Source organism: Microtus oregoni, unplaced genomic scaffold (genome assembly GCF_018167655.1).
Source record: "Microtus oregoni isolate MIOR12 unplaced genomic scaffold, Mior012 000003F_ref0000135, whole genome shotgun sequence".
NCBI lineage: Eukaryota > Metazoa > Chordata > Mammalia > Rodentia > Cricetidae > Microtus > Microtus oregoni.
The window spans coordinates 643,779-659,845 of NW_024543062.1; the positions used below are offsets into that span (position 1 = coordinate 643,779).

Consider the following 16,067-nt stretch of genomic DNA (forward strand, 5'->3'; position numbering starts at 1 on the left):
GGAGGAGGCTCAGTGCCTGGGATCTGTGTGTCACCCCGGGGCTGAGGTTATAGGCATGTGCAGACATAGCCAGCTTTTTATGTGGGTGCTAGGGATTCGAACTCAGGTCCTTATTCTTATAGAGCCAGCACTCTTAAGCACTGAGCCATCTCTCCAGCTCCTTGAGAATGCTTTTGTTGTGGTTTAAGTGACAGTCCCATGCAGAGGAGCATAATCAGTTCTAGACTTCTCGGGGTTGCCGAGGATACTTGTCTCAGGATCCCCGGGAAGAGACACAATACTTTGATCTCTCCATATCTTTCTTCACAGAGACCCAAAAGAACCTTTTGCATTTCAATTTTCTGGCCACTTTTCTCTGGACAGCAGCTATTTTTAGGCAAGTTCAAGTCTCCAGAGAGCTGGTACATCACTAAAGACTTTGTGGTGGGGAATGAGTTTTGGTGAAACTAGAGCCATCCTGCAGGACAGTTGCTAGTCCTTTGGGAGCTCAGGCTTGAGTGTTTGTTTTTTTTTTTTCCAGACAGGGTTTCTCTGTAGCTTTGGAGCCTGTCCTGGAACTCCCTTTGTAGATCAGGCTGGCCTCGAACTCACAGAGACCCTCCTGCCTCTGCCTCCCAAGTGCTGGGATTAAAGGCGTGTGCCACTACCGCCTGGCAGGCTTGAGTGTTAAAGCTCTCCAGAGGCTCTGGAAGAGCTCAGACCCCTCCCACAATGCCCGGGCACCTAGGTCAGCTGGCTGAGGAGGTTTTGTGGCTTGCTTTTCCGACTTCACTTGTGTTGCTGCTGGCGGTGGGAGGGGCCTCAGGAAAAGAGTAGGCAGAAATCTGATTCTCAGTGTCAGCTGGAGGTCTGGTCAGTTGCTTCGTTTGGCTCCCTGTGGGGTCTTTGCTTTGTAACAGGATCTTGCTGTGTTTGTAGCTCAGGTTGGCCTCCAAAGCAAGATTCTCCTGCCTCAGCCGCCTCCGAGTTGCTGGGATTGCAAGATTACAGGCATTCATGGCCACATCTGGCTTTCTGAGGTTTTGTTTGGCCTTGGGTTTTTGTTTGTTTGTTTCTGTTTTTGTTTTTGTTTGTTTGAGACTGGATCTTTTGTGTCCCACACTGGACTGCAGCTTTCTGTAGCAAGAATAATAAAAGCTCACCCAACATCTGTCTCTGGGTTTTTATTATTCGTGCTACAGTTTTCTCAGATTTCTATGTAGTTGAGGTTGACCTTAAACTCCTGGTCTTTGTGCCTTCATCTCCCACCTGATGTAATTGTAGATGTGGACCGCACATCTGCTTGATCCAAGTCTTTTAAAAACAAACAAACCTTTTTTTTGGGGGGGGGGTTATGGAGACAGGGTTTCTCTGTGGCTTTGGAGCCTGTCCTGGAACTAGCTTTTGTAGACCAGGCTGGTCTTGAACTCACAGAAATTCACCTGCCTCTGCTTCCCAGGTGCCGGAATTAAAGGCATGCACCACCACTGCCTGGCCAAACAAACTTGTTTTTAACCATTGAATCATCTCTCTAGTTCCAAGATTCTTTTTAAAATTATTTTACATTTATTGCATGTGTGCACACACCACGACACATATGTAGAGATTGGAAGACAGGTTTTTTTTTTCTTTTAGTTGGTTCTCCCCTTCTTGCTTGTGGTCTGCGTGTCAGTCTGAGGTCATTGGGTTTGACGGCAGTCCTGTTAGCCTCCTGAGAGTCTTTTGAAGAGTTCCGTGGGTGGTTCTGAAGCCTTAAGCCACCACTAAAATCCTTCTCCAGCCCATAAAAATGTGGGTGAGTGGAGGCTGGGGACTTCAGCAGAGCTGACAAGCTGGAGTCATAGTGGCAGGTCGCTGTGCTGCTTTCTCTGGGTCCTGAGTCATTAGCGGGTGTGTCCAATCTTTTGACATTGCAACGTGATATCATCTACAAAGCTGACACTTGAGCATGGCGCAAAATAGAACCACCAAAAAGCCTCATGTTTTAAATACATTTACAGTTTTGTGTTATGTGTCATTCATAGCTGTCATTGACCGCATACAGCCCCAGGGTTGCAGGTTGGGCACACTTGTTTAGAGGCTTCTAGAAAACACTCCTCCCTTGGCTCACCAGTTTGTCTCCCTTTGTTTGCGATGCAGGAGTGAGGGCTGCTCATCAAGAGATGAATGCATGCAGCTTTTCTCCCTCATCCTTACTGGTGGCAGAGCCTCCAGTCCTCGTTTCCTTCTCTAGGCTCTCCAGACCTAAGACTGTTTTGAGGGTGATGGGTAATTCCTTCTCTAACCCCCATAGGACATTAGGAGCTTTAGGATTAGGATTCTGCTACACACAGGCTCTTCCTGCTCCCTGGAAGCTCCTAGGGAGCCAGCCTCTTTCTGAAGAGAGCCTGGTGGCTGAACATGGTGGGTGGAATGCATGCATTCCTAGGATGCTTCCACTGGTTCTGTAGGCGATCTTTGTGTTGTTCCTTGTGGCCTAGTGGCCTCGTGGATGTGCCAAGCTTCAGTCCTAAGGAAGTATCTCTTTAGTTGGGACTAACCTCCTCTGCCAGGGATCCCTTCCAGTCAGGACCAGTTGTCTCTGCCAGGTCATGGGGAGCAGCTTTCTCTTGGGGTTTGTATTTCTAGAGTCCGGTTGCTTGTTACCCTTACCCTTGTATATGTGTGTGTGCGTGTGCGTGCGTGTGCGTGAGAGAGAGAGAGAGAGAGAGAGAGAGAGAGATATTCTTTGGAGACAGGATTTCTCTCTGAGCCTGGAGCTCAGTTGGCAGCTAGCAAGCCCCAGTAATACTCCTGTCTCTGTCCCACAAATTGCTGGGGTTATAGGTGCATGCATAGCCATGCCCAGCGTTTGACATGGGTACTGGAGATTTGAAGTCAGGTCTTCATGCTTGTACAGCAGGTGCCCTTACCCACTCGGCCATCTCCCCAGTCCCAAGGCTTGTGATGTGATGTGATATGTGTGTGTGTGTGTCTGTCTGTCTGTCTGTCTGTCTGTGTCTCTGTCTGTCTGTAGCTGTGGCCATTTCCCCAGCTCTGCTTGTGTTTGGGATGACCTTCATCTTTTGTATAGACTGGCATAGAAGAATTGAATTCACAGCCAAGATGAATATGGCTTGTTTCCTTCTGTTACTTGTTTGTTGTTGTTTTTCTGGCGTGACCTTGCTAGATGGTGAGCATATTCCCCAGAACAGAGAAGCAGCCCTACTGAGACTGTGCTGTCACTTGTCCACTTGCAGTAGCTGTTCCCTGTGCCCAACACTTCCCAGAAGTCACAGAGCCCTAGGCGGTTATAACTTACTGTGACTTCCTTGTTTCCCTTCATAGTGACTTTCCCTGAAGGCACTGCAGTCTAGTCTATCAGACCTGCTTTGCTCCTTGCTCCTCATAGGCTCTGACTTGTCAGCCCCACTGCTGGGTTTCCGGCTCCAGGTGGCGTGGATGCCAGGGTGGCCCAGGACCGTTGCCTCTGCTGGGATGGATTCGTGTCTCTTTTGTTCTTGATGCCTCTGATACCTGGCTCTAACCTGTATCACTTTGCCCTCCCAGGCTCTGGCCTTCCCCCACCCATTGGCTGAAAGCCTCAGTGGTTATTCATGAGGACGCACCCACCATGTTTTATGGGACTCAGTTCATCATGTCTCCTCCCACCAAGAGTAAGCTGAAGCGACAGAGCCAGCTACTGTCCACTATGCTGTCCCGGACACTCAGCTACAAGTATCGTGACCTGGACCCCACCTTCAGCAGCCTGGGCGCCAGTGATGATCCTGCGGAACTTTCCACTCAGCTCTCAGCCCCGGGGGTCTTGAAGGTGTTTGGAGACAGTGTCTGTACAGGCACCCACTACAAGAGTGTTCTGGCCACTGGCACCTCCAGTGCCCAGGAGCTGGTGAAAGAGGCCCTGGAGCGATATGCCCTGGACCCCGAGTGTGCTGGCCAGTATGTACTATGTGACGTTGTGGGCCAGGCTGGAGATTCTGGACAGAGGTGGCAGGCCCAGTGCTTCCGAGTGTTTGGAGACAATGAGAAGCCCCTTTTGATCCAGGAGTTATGGAAGCCCCGAGAAGGTTTGTCCCGGAGGTTTGAGCTGAGGAAGAGGTCAGATGTTGAAGAGCTGGCAGCCAAGGATGTGGATACCACCACGGCAGGTGAGGAAGCAGGGCGGTGAAGGATGGCTTGGAGGGGACAGACAGAGGGGACAGAAGAACACGGGGAAGGATGGCTTGGAGGGGACAGAGGGGACAGAAGAACACAGGGAAGGATGGCTTGGAGGGGACAGCCAGGGGACAGAAGAACACGGGGAAGGTGGGTTTGGTTTCGCGGTGGCCAGTGTGGCTGTGGTGAGTCACTGATGTCTTCACAAGTCTGAATAACCTTATTGGATGAGTGCATTGACTATGGGATACTTGGTGGCCCATTTTCAGTGGCTTCTGCTACCTTCTATAGTGTTGTAGGCCAAATCCAGCTCATTAGTCCCAGAGACCCATGTGTTCCTGGTTGTTGGCCTGCCACAAATATCCCTCTTCAATTCGTCAGGAATCTTTGAGTGGCTGCATAGAAAGACAGTGAAGGATGGTTCACAGACCCTCATGACATTGCCGAGCCCAGAGGACTCAGGTGCCAAGTGGCTGCATAAGGATATGTAGCAGGTGCCTTGGGTAACCTGGAAACGGTTGGTTGTCAAACTTCTTGTGGACTTGAGAAGTAGGGCAGCTTAGCCTGCTCTTGGCCTCAAGGATGTGGTTGGTGACTTGGAGCCCATTACTTTATTATTCAATTGGTGGAAAGAAATTAGTCATTTTGCCAGAATTTATTTTTATTTTTTTAATATTTATTTATTTATTTATTATGTATACAATGTTCTGTCTGTGTGTATGTCTGCAGGCCAGAAGAGGGCACCAGACCTCATTACAGATGGTTGTGAGCCACCATGTGGTTGCTGGGAATTGAACTCAGGACCTTTGGAAGAGCAGGCAATGCTCTTAACCACTGAGCCATCTCTCCAGCCCCAGAATTTATTTTTTCTCATATCCAAGGTTAGCTTTTAGTTGACCTTTTACAAAAAAAAAAATAGATTTATTTTATGTGTATGAATGTGTACCCTGTGAGTGCCTGGGAGTTATGGGTGGTCGTGAGCCACTGTGTAGGAGATGGGACTCAAACCCAGGGCCTCTACAAGAGCAACAAGTATTCTTAACTGCTGAGCCATCTCCCCCACACAAACGTTCTTTAAAGTTGTAGGTCTCATGATGACAGCTGCTGCTTTTTTTAAATTTTGATTTGTTTCTGTTTTAAATATGTGAGTGCCTGTTTGTGTCGGGGAAGTGAAAGTAGACATCAATGTGGAAGTCAGAGGTCAAACTGTGGGAGTTGGCTCTTCTACCTTGTGGGTCCCAGGACTTGAACTCAAGTGGTCAGGCTTGGTGGCAAGTGCTTTTACCCGCTAAGCCATCTCACTGGCCCTGAGTGTGTGTGTGTGTGTGTGGTATGTGGATGCACACGTTATGGTGCACTCAGGAAACAACTTTGTGGAGTTGGTCCCTCTTCCCACAGTGGGTTCTAGGACTCCAACTCTGGCTTGTTAGATTTATGCAGCAGGTGCCTTTACTAAGTGGGCCTTCTTGCTGGCCCCACACGTCATTTCAGAGACCTGCTATAACCAAGTATTGTGGAAATGTACACATGCACGCACACACACACATAGGACCTTGATATTAGTATGCGGAGCATCACTTTGTTTTGCGTTTGCTTGTGTAATGTGTTTGAGGTGCATGTATAGGTTTGTGTACCCGTGTGTGAACACAGAGGCCATAGGACGACTTCAGATATCCTGCCCTATATCATTCTCCTCTTATTTTTTTAAGACAGAGTCATGCACTGAGCCTGGAGCTAGGTTGGTGGCCAGAAAGCCCCAGTGGTCCTCCTCTGTGTGACACTCACAATGATGGGGTTACAGGCAGAAGGCCACAGCTAGCATTTTATGTGATGCAGAAGATTTGAACTCACATCCTCATGTTTGGACAGCAAGCATGCTTACTCACTGAGCCATCTCCTCAGCCCCTAGAGCAACATTTTGGACATTCTTTTGCTCAGAGCAGGCCTGATGAGACCATGAGACCTTCTGGCTGCTGCTGGTGCCCTGTGCCCAGGTCTGTGTGTCTGGGTGATGTGGATGCTGGCTGCTGTGGGTGTAGTGTGTGGAATTGTGTTCTGTCTACCTCCTTCAGCACTACACACACATGAGGCCAGGCCAGAGGAAGTTCTGCAGCTCACAGCCTTTCTCCCTTGGTGGCTATGAAAACCTTTCCAATAAAGAGTCCATTCTTCATTGGCCAGGCTGAGTGACCCACTTGTTGGACTGTAGGGGGTCATGTTACTGCCCAAGCAGGTCCAGCAAAAGAGATGACTCTCCTGGCTGCCATCCTTCTCTGGGTGTGACCAAGGTGCCCTGTGGCCAGGGCAAGGGCTATGAGGATTGTGCTGGGTTTGTTGTTACAGGCATACCCATGCCACTCCTCCTCCCACCTTTCTTTTCAGTAGTCCTGGGGATTGAACCTAGGACTTCATCCCATGTTAGCCAAGCACTCTAGCACTCAACTACAGCCTCCAGTCTTTGCCCATGCTTCTTACCTGGCATGACAGCACACCGTAGAGCCTCTGCTTAGAGCCAAGTAGTGGGCTTAGGCCTAGGGAGATGCACAAGGAAGAGCAGGCCCGACAGACACACAGGTAACATAGCAGCACAGGGACGTGATGACAGACAGAACTGTCCTGGAACTCACAGAGATCAGTCTGCCTCTGCCTCCTGAGTGCTAGGATTAAAGAAAGGCATTTGTCATGCAGCCAGGCTCAGCCCCATTCTTGTTCCCACAGTAGAAGCTGCTGTGGGCTTTTAGGAGCTTCTTTCAGGCTTAAGCATTAGAAGCTCCAGGATGGTAGATCCTGAAGCCAAGTGGTACTGGGAGCTGGAACTGAGGCTCCAGCTGGCAGTTCACCTGCTTCTTGTGAATCATTGGGGTGCTTGCAGTGCACCAGTGGAATGCCCTTTGTTGTGTTTGGGTTCTGTTTTCCATAAACATTGCTTTTTTTTGTGCTGTGACTTCCTGATTTTCCAGCTTATCAAAATACGGCTGTCTGTTTGAGAGGGAGGTGGAGGTGGAGCACTGGGCTGGAGGGCAGCTCTTGGTAGTTTCCCAGGGGCTGGAATTTAGGTCCTGTGCCATGAGGAGAGGGCTCTGTGTCCTGTCGGTGAGATAAAGATGACAATCACTTACATGCACTGTGGGGAGGGTGACGGCAGGGCCATGTGGTTTTTGTCAGCACCTTAGGAAGCGTGAGGGATAAGGCTTGCTTATGGTCATGGGAAGATCAAGTGTGAGGTCAGAGGGACAGGACTGTTTGGGGCTGTGTGTGTGTGTGTGTGTGTGTGTGTGTGTGTGTAAGTAAGTGTAGTATTGGAGATGGAACTAGGGGCTTGCACATGCTAGGCTGGTCTCTACCACTGAGCCACACCCCAGCCCCTCACTGGGGGATTCTAGGCAGGTGCTCTACCACTGAGCCACACCTCAGTCCCTCACTGGGAGATTCTAGGCAGGTGCTCTACCACTGAGCCACACCCCAGCCCCTCACTGGGGGATTCTAGGCAGGGGCTCTACCACCAGCTACACGCTGCTCCTTAATCTTTTTTTTAAAAAAGATTTTTTAAAAATATGTATGTGTGTATGAATGCATGTACACACAGAGGCCAGAAGAGAGGGTTGGATTCCCTGGAGCTGGGGTTACAGGTGGTTGTGAGCTGCCTGATACGGGTTCTAGAAACTGAACTTGGGCCCTCTGGAAGTACAGCAAATTCTCTTAACCGTGGAGCCTTCTCTCCAGCCCTCTATTTCCTTTTATATTTTATTTTGAGACCAGGTCTCATTACTTTTCCCTGGCCTTGCTCTCACTATGTAGTCTGTGCTGGCCTCAAACTTGTGATTCCCTACCTCAGCCTCCCGAGTAGCTGGGACAGCAGCTCTGTGTCATCAGCTTTGCGTTGTTTCCCCTTCTGTCCTTCAATCCTTATGGAGAGTGTGGTTAGCTCTGATTTTCCCACCCTCAACTTCCTGGACATCTTTGAGTGGGGGAAGGCCTTGCTGTGGCAGGTATCTTGGGTACATTTGTGTGTGGAGCAGCTTCCCTGGTCCCCAGGCTGTCACCCTGCATTGTAATAGTAATGTCTCCAGATATTGCCACACATCCAATGGTAGGCAGACCTGCCCTCTGTTGGGAGCCCAGATGAGACAGTAATGCGTGGAGTCAGCTCAGATAAGCAACTTTTGTCCACACCCAAGCCTCTTACCCTGGAGGCCAAGCAGGTATCTTGGAGGCTACCTTCAGCCATCAGGCCTGCTGTTTGTGACACAGGCTGATTTGGTTGTTGGAGGCCTTGGAAACTCAGTGTCTTGAGGATGGGGATGGTGTGGAACTACTGTTTGTCCTGGACCTCTTCCTGCTCAGCCTTAGATGTGTTTCCTTCTCGGGGCAGGATGCCTTTATTTTGCTTTGGCTGTCTTCTCCATAAAAAGGCAGGCACAGAGGGAACATTGAGATTTGAGGCCAGAGACACCGTGATAGCAGACACTGGACTAGTGACCAAAGAGCTGTCCATTAATGTCTGCTGTGGTACCTGGCGTTTATTGGCGTCAGTGAAATGTGTAGGAGTTTGGGGAGATGGCTCAGCCAGTAAAGCGCTTGCTTGCAAACACCAGGATACAGCTAGATCCCCAGCAGCTATGTAAAAAGTTGCACATAGTGGCATGTGCTGTAATTCCAGTGCTGGAAGATGGAGACAGGAGGACACTAGCGAGCCAGTCTAGGTGAAGCAGTTAGTTCCAGGTTCAGTAAGAAACTCTGCCCCCAAAAATAAACTAGAGTGCAACTGAAAACAGCAGATGTCAAACTCTTGACGTCCACATACTTGCACAGATACTTGAACACACACTCATGTACGCATGCACACACACATTGGAGGAGAGAGGCCCTGTGGAGCTCAGCTTTCATGTGTACCAAAGATTCTAGGTTGGGCATTTTCTGGTGGAGAATGGAGAGTTAAGACATAGTCTACTCAGTTCAGTGTGGCCAAGACACAAGACAGTCGCCTCTTGGAGGTGGTCAAGGTTGTCACAAATGCTTGGCTTGGAGTCTGTATTCTGTCATGAATTTTGTCACCTAAGGACAGGCAGGAGTTTGGGGACTTCCAGGAACATACCACAATGAAGCCACTGCTTCTTCTGTATGCCAGTTGTGTCCTGTGTATTCTGTCCTCAAGAATTACTTCCTGTGGTAATTTACTCTTGGAATATTTTTCTTCTGTTTTTTTTTAAATGTTTTAATTTTTATTTTTTTAATGGTATTTTGCCTGCAAGTATGTCTGTGTGAGGGTGTTGGATATTCTGGAACTGGAGTTACAGACAGTAGTGAGTCGCCATATAGATGCTGAGAATTGAACCTGGGCCTCTGGAAGAGCAGCCAGTGCTCTTAACCCCTGAGTCATCTCTCCAGCACCCTTCTTCTGTTCTTAATTAGATATTTTTTTGAGACAGGGTCTCATGTAATCCAGCTGTCTTTAAATTCCCTGTGTTGCAGAGGGTGATCTTGAACTCCTGATCTTACTGCCTGCACCTTCCTAGTGTGCAGATGAGAGGAGCACAACTCACAGCTTCAATCTGATTTTTGAATAATTTCTGACTTTGGGAGAAGGTGGGAAGTAACTCAGTTGCTGTTTATCTTTTCATCTGGGAATTGCTGCCTCTTTACCAAGTCTTACTTTTTTGCAGTGGATGCTTGGTGGTAGGCTCATTGCAGGAAAAATTTGTTTCATGTGGTTTGATGAAAACCAAAACAATCAGAGCTTTTCTTCAGCAGTCTGAAATTACCAAAGGCATCAACTTACAAAGGCACAGGGGACAGGGGAGGGACATCTCATCACACTCATGAGCCACTGCCGGAGATGTGTAGTCTTTGTACAGGAGTGAAAGGCGGCACTGATGTAACATGTTTAAAAGACATGAAATTTGAGAACAGTTGTGGAGGATGTTCGGGAGCTGGAGGGAATTACAGATGTTAAACAAATAATAGGCATAAGGACAATTTTCTTTGCTTTAAAATTTTTAAATTACATTTATATATTTGGGAGTGCACACTATGACACAAATTTGTAAATCAAAGGACAACTTGTAGGAGTTGGTACTCCACTTCCACCATGTAATTCTGGGGATCAAACTCAGGCTTGGCAGCAAGAACCTTTATTTACCTACTGAGCCATTTCCAAAGATAGAGTATTGGGGATGGACATTGCAGTGGGTCTGTATGTGTCACAGTGAGTCACATTTGTGTTCAAGGTGACAAAGCAGGGAGCTTTTAATGAGAAAGCATGCTTTCTAAAGTTGCATGAAGTTATCTGAAATGATCACCCTCCACTGCAACAGGCTGGTGGCCATCCAAGGGAAGATGTAGTTGTCAAGCAGATGTCCTTGAGATGTTTTTAATGGATGAGGTAAGAACAGCCTTTTTGAAGGCTGTTGTTCTGACAGAGTCTCCTGGATGGTTTTGTTATAACACACGCGTATGCGTGCGTGCATGTGTGTGTGTGATGTCCTCTCTCCTAACATCACAACTGTATTATTGTTAAGGTTTGACACAAGTGACTCCATTGTTTTTGGTTTTGTTCTTGTTCTTCAAGACAGGGTTTCTCTGTGAAGCTCTGGCTGTCCTGGAACTTACTGTGTAGTTCTGGCTGCCTCGAACTCAGAGATTCACCTGCCTCTGCCTCCCCAGTGCTGGAATTAAAGGCATGCACCACCACCCAGTGAACAAAGCAACTCTTAACATAGATTTTCCAGAACCCCCTGACTGTTTCAGTGACAGTATGTAGAATTTTGGGAGGGATGTTTTTAAAAGACCAGTAGTCAGCGGTTGTGTGGCCAGTGTAACAAAAAGACGCGTTTTGTGAACTCGCTGTCTCGTACACGCTGGATGGGAACTCTACCAGCCCAAGCTAGTCATGAGCTGGCTAAAAACATCTTGTAAAAAAATTTATTTTATGTGTTTGCTTGCGTGAAAAAAATTATTTTATCTGTTTTACATGCGTGCCAGGTGCCCTCAGAGTCCAGAAGAGGGCATCAGATGTCCTGTGACTGGAATTACAGACTCTTGTCAGCTGCTGTATGGGTGCTGGAAATTAACCTGGTCCTCTGGAAGAGCAGCCAGAGCTCTTAGTCACAAAGCCATCTCTCTGCTCCAGTGACTATTTTTAAAAATCTTTTTCTACTGCACAAAAATTCAGCCTTTTAAGTGTTTGTTTATTTTTGTGTGTGTACATGTGGTGTGTATATATGTTCATATATGGGTGCATCCATGCTCATGGGTGTGTATGCATGTGGATGCATGACTCTGGCTGGGTCTCTTCTTGATTCTCTCTTTTGGTGAGGCAAGGCCTTCCACTATGGTCACTGCTCACCAATTCCAGCTAGTCTTGTTAGCGAACTTGTTCCTGAGATCCCTTGTCTCAATCTCCTGAGTTCTGGGATCACAGAAGGTTGCTGTGCTTGCCTAGATTTTGTGCATGAGTTCCGAGGTCCAACTTTCCTTAATGTCCTGAGCCATCTTCCCAGCTGTCTTGAAGCTGTCCTAAGTATCCTAAGAACAATGCTGTGAATTTGGTAATAGAAGCAGAGACCCCCCCCCACTTCCCATTAACTGTTTGAAGCATTCCCAATAGTAATATCCTTTTAGTTATGTTACTCCATCAGTATCATGTTAACATCCATTAGTTTTCATGGACTGTTGGTTCAATGATTTTTTTTTTGTGATGTGCTCAAATCATGTTAGGTATGCATGGTACCCCAGGTCTGCCTCTAGCAACAGAAGAAACTAGACCATCAAATACTTTGGCTCCCTAGCCACTGTAGTAGAACACAAAGAGGTTGTGAAGTTGGAGATAGTTTGCAGCCTGCCACATATAATCTAAAAAGGAACTGTTAACTTCCTAAAGCAAAGTCAAGGCTCATGCAGCACTGACAGGATGGTTATTCTGGATATTGATCTGCAGGTGACTTGGATGAGAAGGCTGTTTCTCTCTTGTTCATTTACTAGCAAATACTGATAGCTCCCGTGTGTTAGGCACTTGAGGTAGCGATGCATATAGAGCAGTTGACAAGCAAACGGATCTGGTTCTTAGGTAGCTGAGAATCTGCAGCAGTAATGCTGAAGCTAAAAGCTCTCAGGGAGCTGGAGAGGTTACTCAAGTTAAGAGAGCTTGCTACACAGCCATGAGGATCTTAGTTTTGATCCCAGAATAACAAGCTGAACTTGATCTTGTGCATGTCTGTAAATCCAGTGTTGAAGGGGATAGAGATGCTCCAGAGGGTTGCTGGGGAATGCTGACTGCCAGCCCAGCAGAAAACTCTGAGTTTCAGGTTTGGAGAAAGACTATGACTCAAAAGAATTAGGCAATGCCTCCATTCCCACACAGGCACACCACACATGTACACAAGGGTACACAACCAACACACACACACACACACACACATCTATCAGGAACTATAACTACAAATTGTTTGCAGGCTAGGGGTGCAGCTCAGTGGTAAGACATCTGCCTAGAATGTGTATGGACCTTGGCTCAACCCCCAGGACAGAAAAACGTTAGAAAGCCTGTATGATTTAGTTATGGGTTTAAAAAATTCGCTCCGAGGAGGCAAACTTTAAGCCAGCTTTTGTCAAAGATGTTAACACACTCACTAGGTGAAGAGCAGTAGGCAGTTGGTGAGGCAAGAAGAGGATTCTGGGCAAAGGAACAGTGTTGTTCAAAGACCCAGGGACAAGAGGAAACAGGTAGCAAGGCTGGGCAGGTGGTGTCTGGAAACTGGCAGTCCCAGAGAGTTACTTTGGGCTTTTGATAAAATAGGAGGCCACCAAGGCAGGTATAAGACCATGCTGGCTCCTGGGGCCAGGATAATTTGAGAAGGTCAGTAATGAGTTGACTGGAGAAGTTTCACAAGAGCCAGTGGTGGCTTAGACTCCAGTTCCAAGGTGGAGAGAAGTGGATGGAGCCCAAGTATTTCCTGCAAGTAGAATCATGAGTATTGGTAAGGGAATTGGAGGCTAAAAATGAGAAAGAAGGAGGTGCCAAGAATGAAACCCTGGATTCAGGGTAGATGGAGGTGCCATTTTCGAAACAGACTACAGACAGAAACGCTTATGGGGGAAGAGTAACCATTCCTATTCATTTATGACACACATGTGGAGGTCAGAGGACAACATTAGGAATCAGTTCTCAATGCACTCTGGGTTTGGGGATCTCACTTAGGTCCTGGGCCTAGTGCAGCAAATGCTTTTAACCCCTGAGCCATTTTGCTGCCCCAAGTGTTCTCTTTAAAAGGCAAGTTTGAGAGATCCAAAAGGTGGCAGCAAAGCTGGAGTTATATGGTGTGGCCCTGATGCTTAGGAGAGAGAATCTGATTATAAAAAGATCATTTGTAAGAGGTATATTTGTTTATAGGTAGGCAGACCTGAAATTTACTGTGTAGTCCAGGCTGGTCTCAATCCCATGATCCTGTTTCGGCCTCTCTAATGCCCAGATTACATGAATAAGCCGCCATGACTGGCTGGTGGTATTAAAGCTGTCGAAATTGATAGAACATGCGGGTAGTGGGTGTTTATACAGTGAGGAGGGATGAGGGCTTATGCAGGTCCTGGAGGACCTCCACTATCCAGAGGTCAGGTAATGGAGGAGAAGCCAGCAAGGTAAACTGAGAAAGGTAGAAAGAAAATGTTCAGAGATGCATGGCAGTAGGAACCGGTATGGTGGTGTATTGGCATGGATGACCAAACATGAGGTTTCTGTGGGTCAGACACAGTGAAGATCATAGGGTTCTGTAGTAATAAGAGCGGCGCGGGGCTGTGTCCCCAACACCCCAGCCGCCTGCTCGGCTAGCTTATGCCCGAAATAACAACATACAAACTGTATTCATTTCAAACACTGCTTGGCCCATTCTCTTCTAGGCTAATTCTCACATATTAATTTAGCCCATTTCTAATCATCTGTGTGTAGTACCCCAAGGTGCGCTTACCGGGAAGATTCTAGCCTATGTCCATCCTGGGTCGGACCTTCATCGCGTGTGTCTGCCAGGGAGCAGGGCATGGCGTCTCTGCTGAGGCGTCTGCTCCCAAGAGCAGAGCAGTCAAGACTCTGACCTCACTTCCTCTTCCTCCCAGCGTCCTGTTCTGCCTACTCCTCCCACCTATCTTTCAACCAATAAAATGGGCCAAGGCAGTTCCTTTATTAGCCAATGACCTTCCTCCATCAGGGTTCGTTGAATTGGGCAGCATGAAAGTAACCAAAGATTAGATTAATTCTGGAAAATACATGAAGGAGCTAGAAGTGACTGGGCAGTGGTGGTATACACCTTTAATCCCAGCACTCAGGAGGCAGAGGCAGGCGGATTTCTGTGAGCCCAGCCTGGCCTACAGAGCAATTTCTAGGACAACCAGGGCTACACAGAGAAACCTTGTCTCAACCCCCACCCCAAAGAAGCAAGAAATGATGAATGAACATTAGAAATTATAGGTTAGTACCCCACTGCAAATAAAAGACATTTCTGAGGGTAAAGAAAAGAGGATCAGTCTTGGGAACTTTTGTGTGTCCATGTGTGTGTTATTAAATATGCACATATAGCCGGGCGGTGGTGGTGCACGCCTTTAATCCCAGCACTCGGGAGGCAGAGGTAGGCGGATCTCTGTGAGTTCGAGGCCAGCCTGGTCTACAAGAGCTAGTTCCAGGACAGGCTCCAAAACCACAGAGAAACCCTGTCTCGAAAAAACCAAAATATATATATGCACATATATGTGAGTGAGTGAGTGTGTGTAAGCTAGGGCACAACCTCAGCTGTTGTTCCTCAGGGACTGTTCACCTCATTGGTCTACAGCTTACCAAGCAGGCTCTGCTAGTCTTCCAGTGCAGGGATCTGCCCTGCAATGTGCCCACCTTTTCTATAGGTTCCATGGATTGAGCTCGTGCCCACATGCTTGCACAGAAACACTTTACTGACTGGCTTTTCCCCTAGATGAAGCACAACATCTTAAATGATTATGAAACTCTTAATTTCCTTGGGAGACATTTGTCAGTTTGGACAATTAAAAAACTTAAGCTTGGGGCTGGAGCAATGGCTCGTGGTTAACAGCACATGGTATTCTTCCAGAGGGTCAGAGTTTGAGTCCGGGCACCCGTGTTAGCTGCCTGTGACATAGCTGCTGAGGATTCTCAGGAGCATTGCTGTCGGATACTAATGCTTCCTCACCATAGCTGAAGAAGCAGTAGAAAGAAAACCTAAAAACACAGTATCACCTCCAAAAACAGAGATCAGTTTTTTTAAAAACAAAAAAAAAACAAGATAATTGGGCTGGTTAGCTTTAACTGTCAGCTTGGCATAACCTAGAATCAACTAGAGAGAAAGTCCCTTTCTGAAAAGTGTAGTTTTATCAGTTTCAATTATGTGAATGCATGTGTGTGCAGGTGCGCAGAGGGCAGAGGTCCTGAATCATTGTGGTTTTGAGCTGGAAACCAGCCTCAGACCCTGGGAGAGCAGCACAGCAGCCGCCCTCCTCCTCCTTGGGAAGAAATTCTGAATGAGGAACTTTCTTGACTGGGTTGCCTTGTGGGTGTGCTTGTAGGGGGCTGTCTTGACCATTCATTGACTCAGGAAGACCCAGCCCATTGTGGGTATGACCATCCCTAAGCAAGGGGCCTTGAACTGTATAATAGGAGGAAGATGGATGACAGCAGCAAGCATGGGCATACTCATTCTCATTGTTCTTGACTGTGAATGGAGTGTGGCTAGCGTTGAAAGGTTTTCTCTCCTTCCCTGTAACTGACTGTAACCTGGAACTGTAAACCAAATGAACCCCTTTACCTCTAAGTTGTTTTATTTGGGGGGGGGGGTCAGTAACAAGTGAAACTGGATCAGTAATGCTTCTAGTAACAAAAAGTAAGTATTTGTAAAATAATACTTCAGCTGGGGCTCCAGCTTAGCGGTAGAGTGCAAGGCCCC

At 47.5% G+C, this 16,067-nt stretch overlaps 1 protein-coding gene across 3 annotated transcripts in view; it reads left to right on the forward strand.

The window, feature by feature from the left end:
• Positions 1–16,067, forward strand: part of LOC121444369 (ras-associating and dilute domain-containing protein) — a 70,881-nt gene that overhangs the window by 3,387 nt on the left and 51,427 nt on the right. For all 3 annotated transcript variants that reach the window (XM_041646193.1, XM_041646184.1, XM_041646200.1), the window contains exon 2: positions 3,529–4,127. In XM_041646193.1, coding sequence (XP_041502127.1) covers positions 3,593–4,127 — 535 coding nt within the window. In that variant the 5' untranslated portion in view covers positions 3,529–3,592. The remainder of the gene's footprint in view (positions 1–3,528; positions 4,128–16,067) is intronic.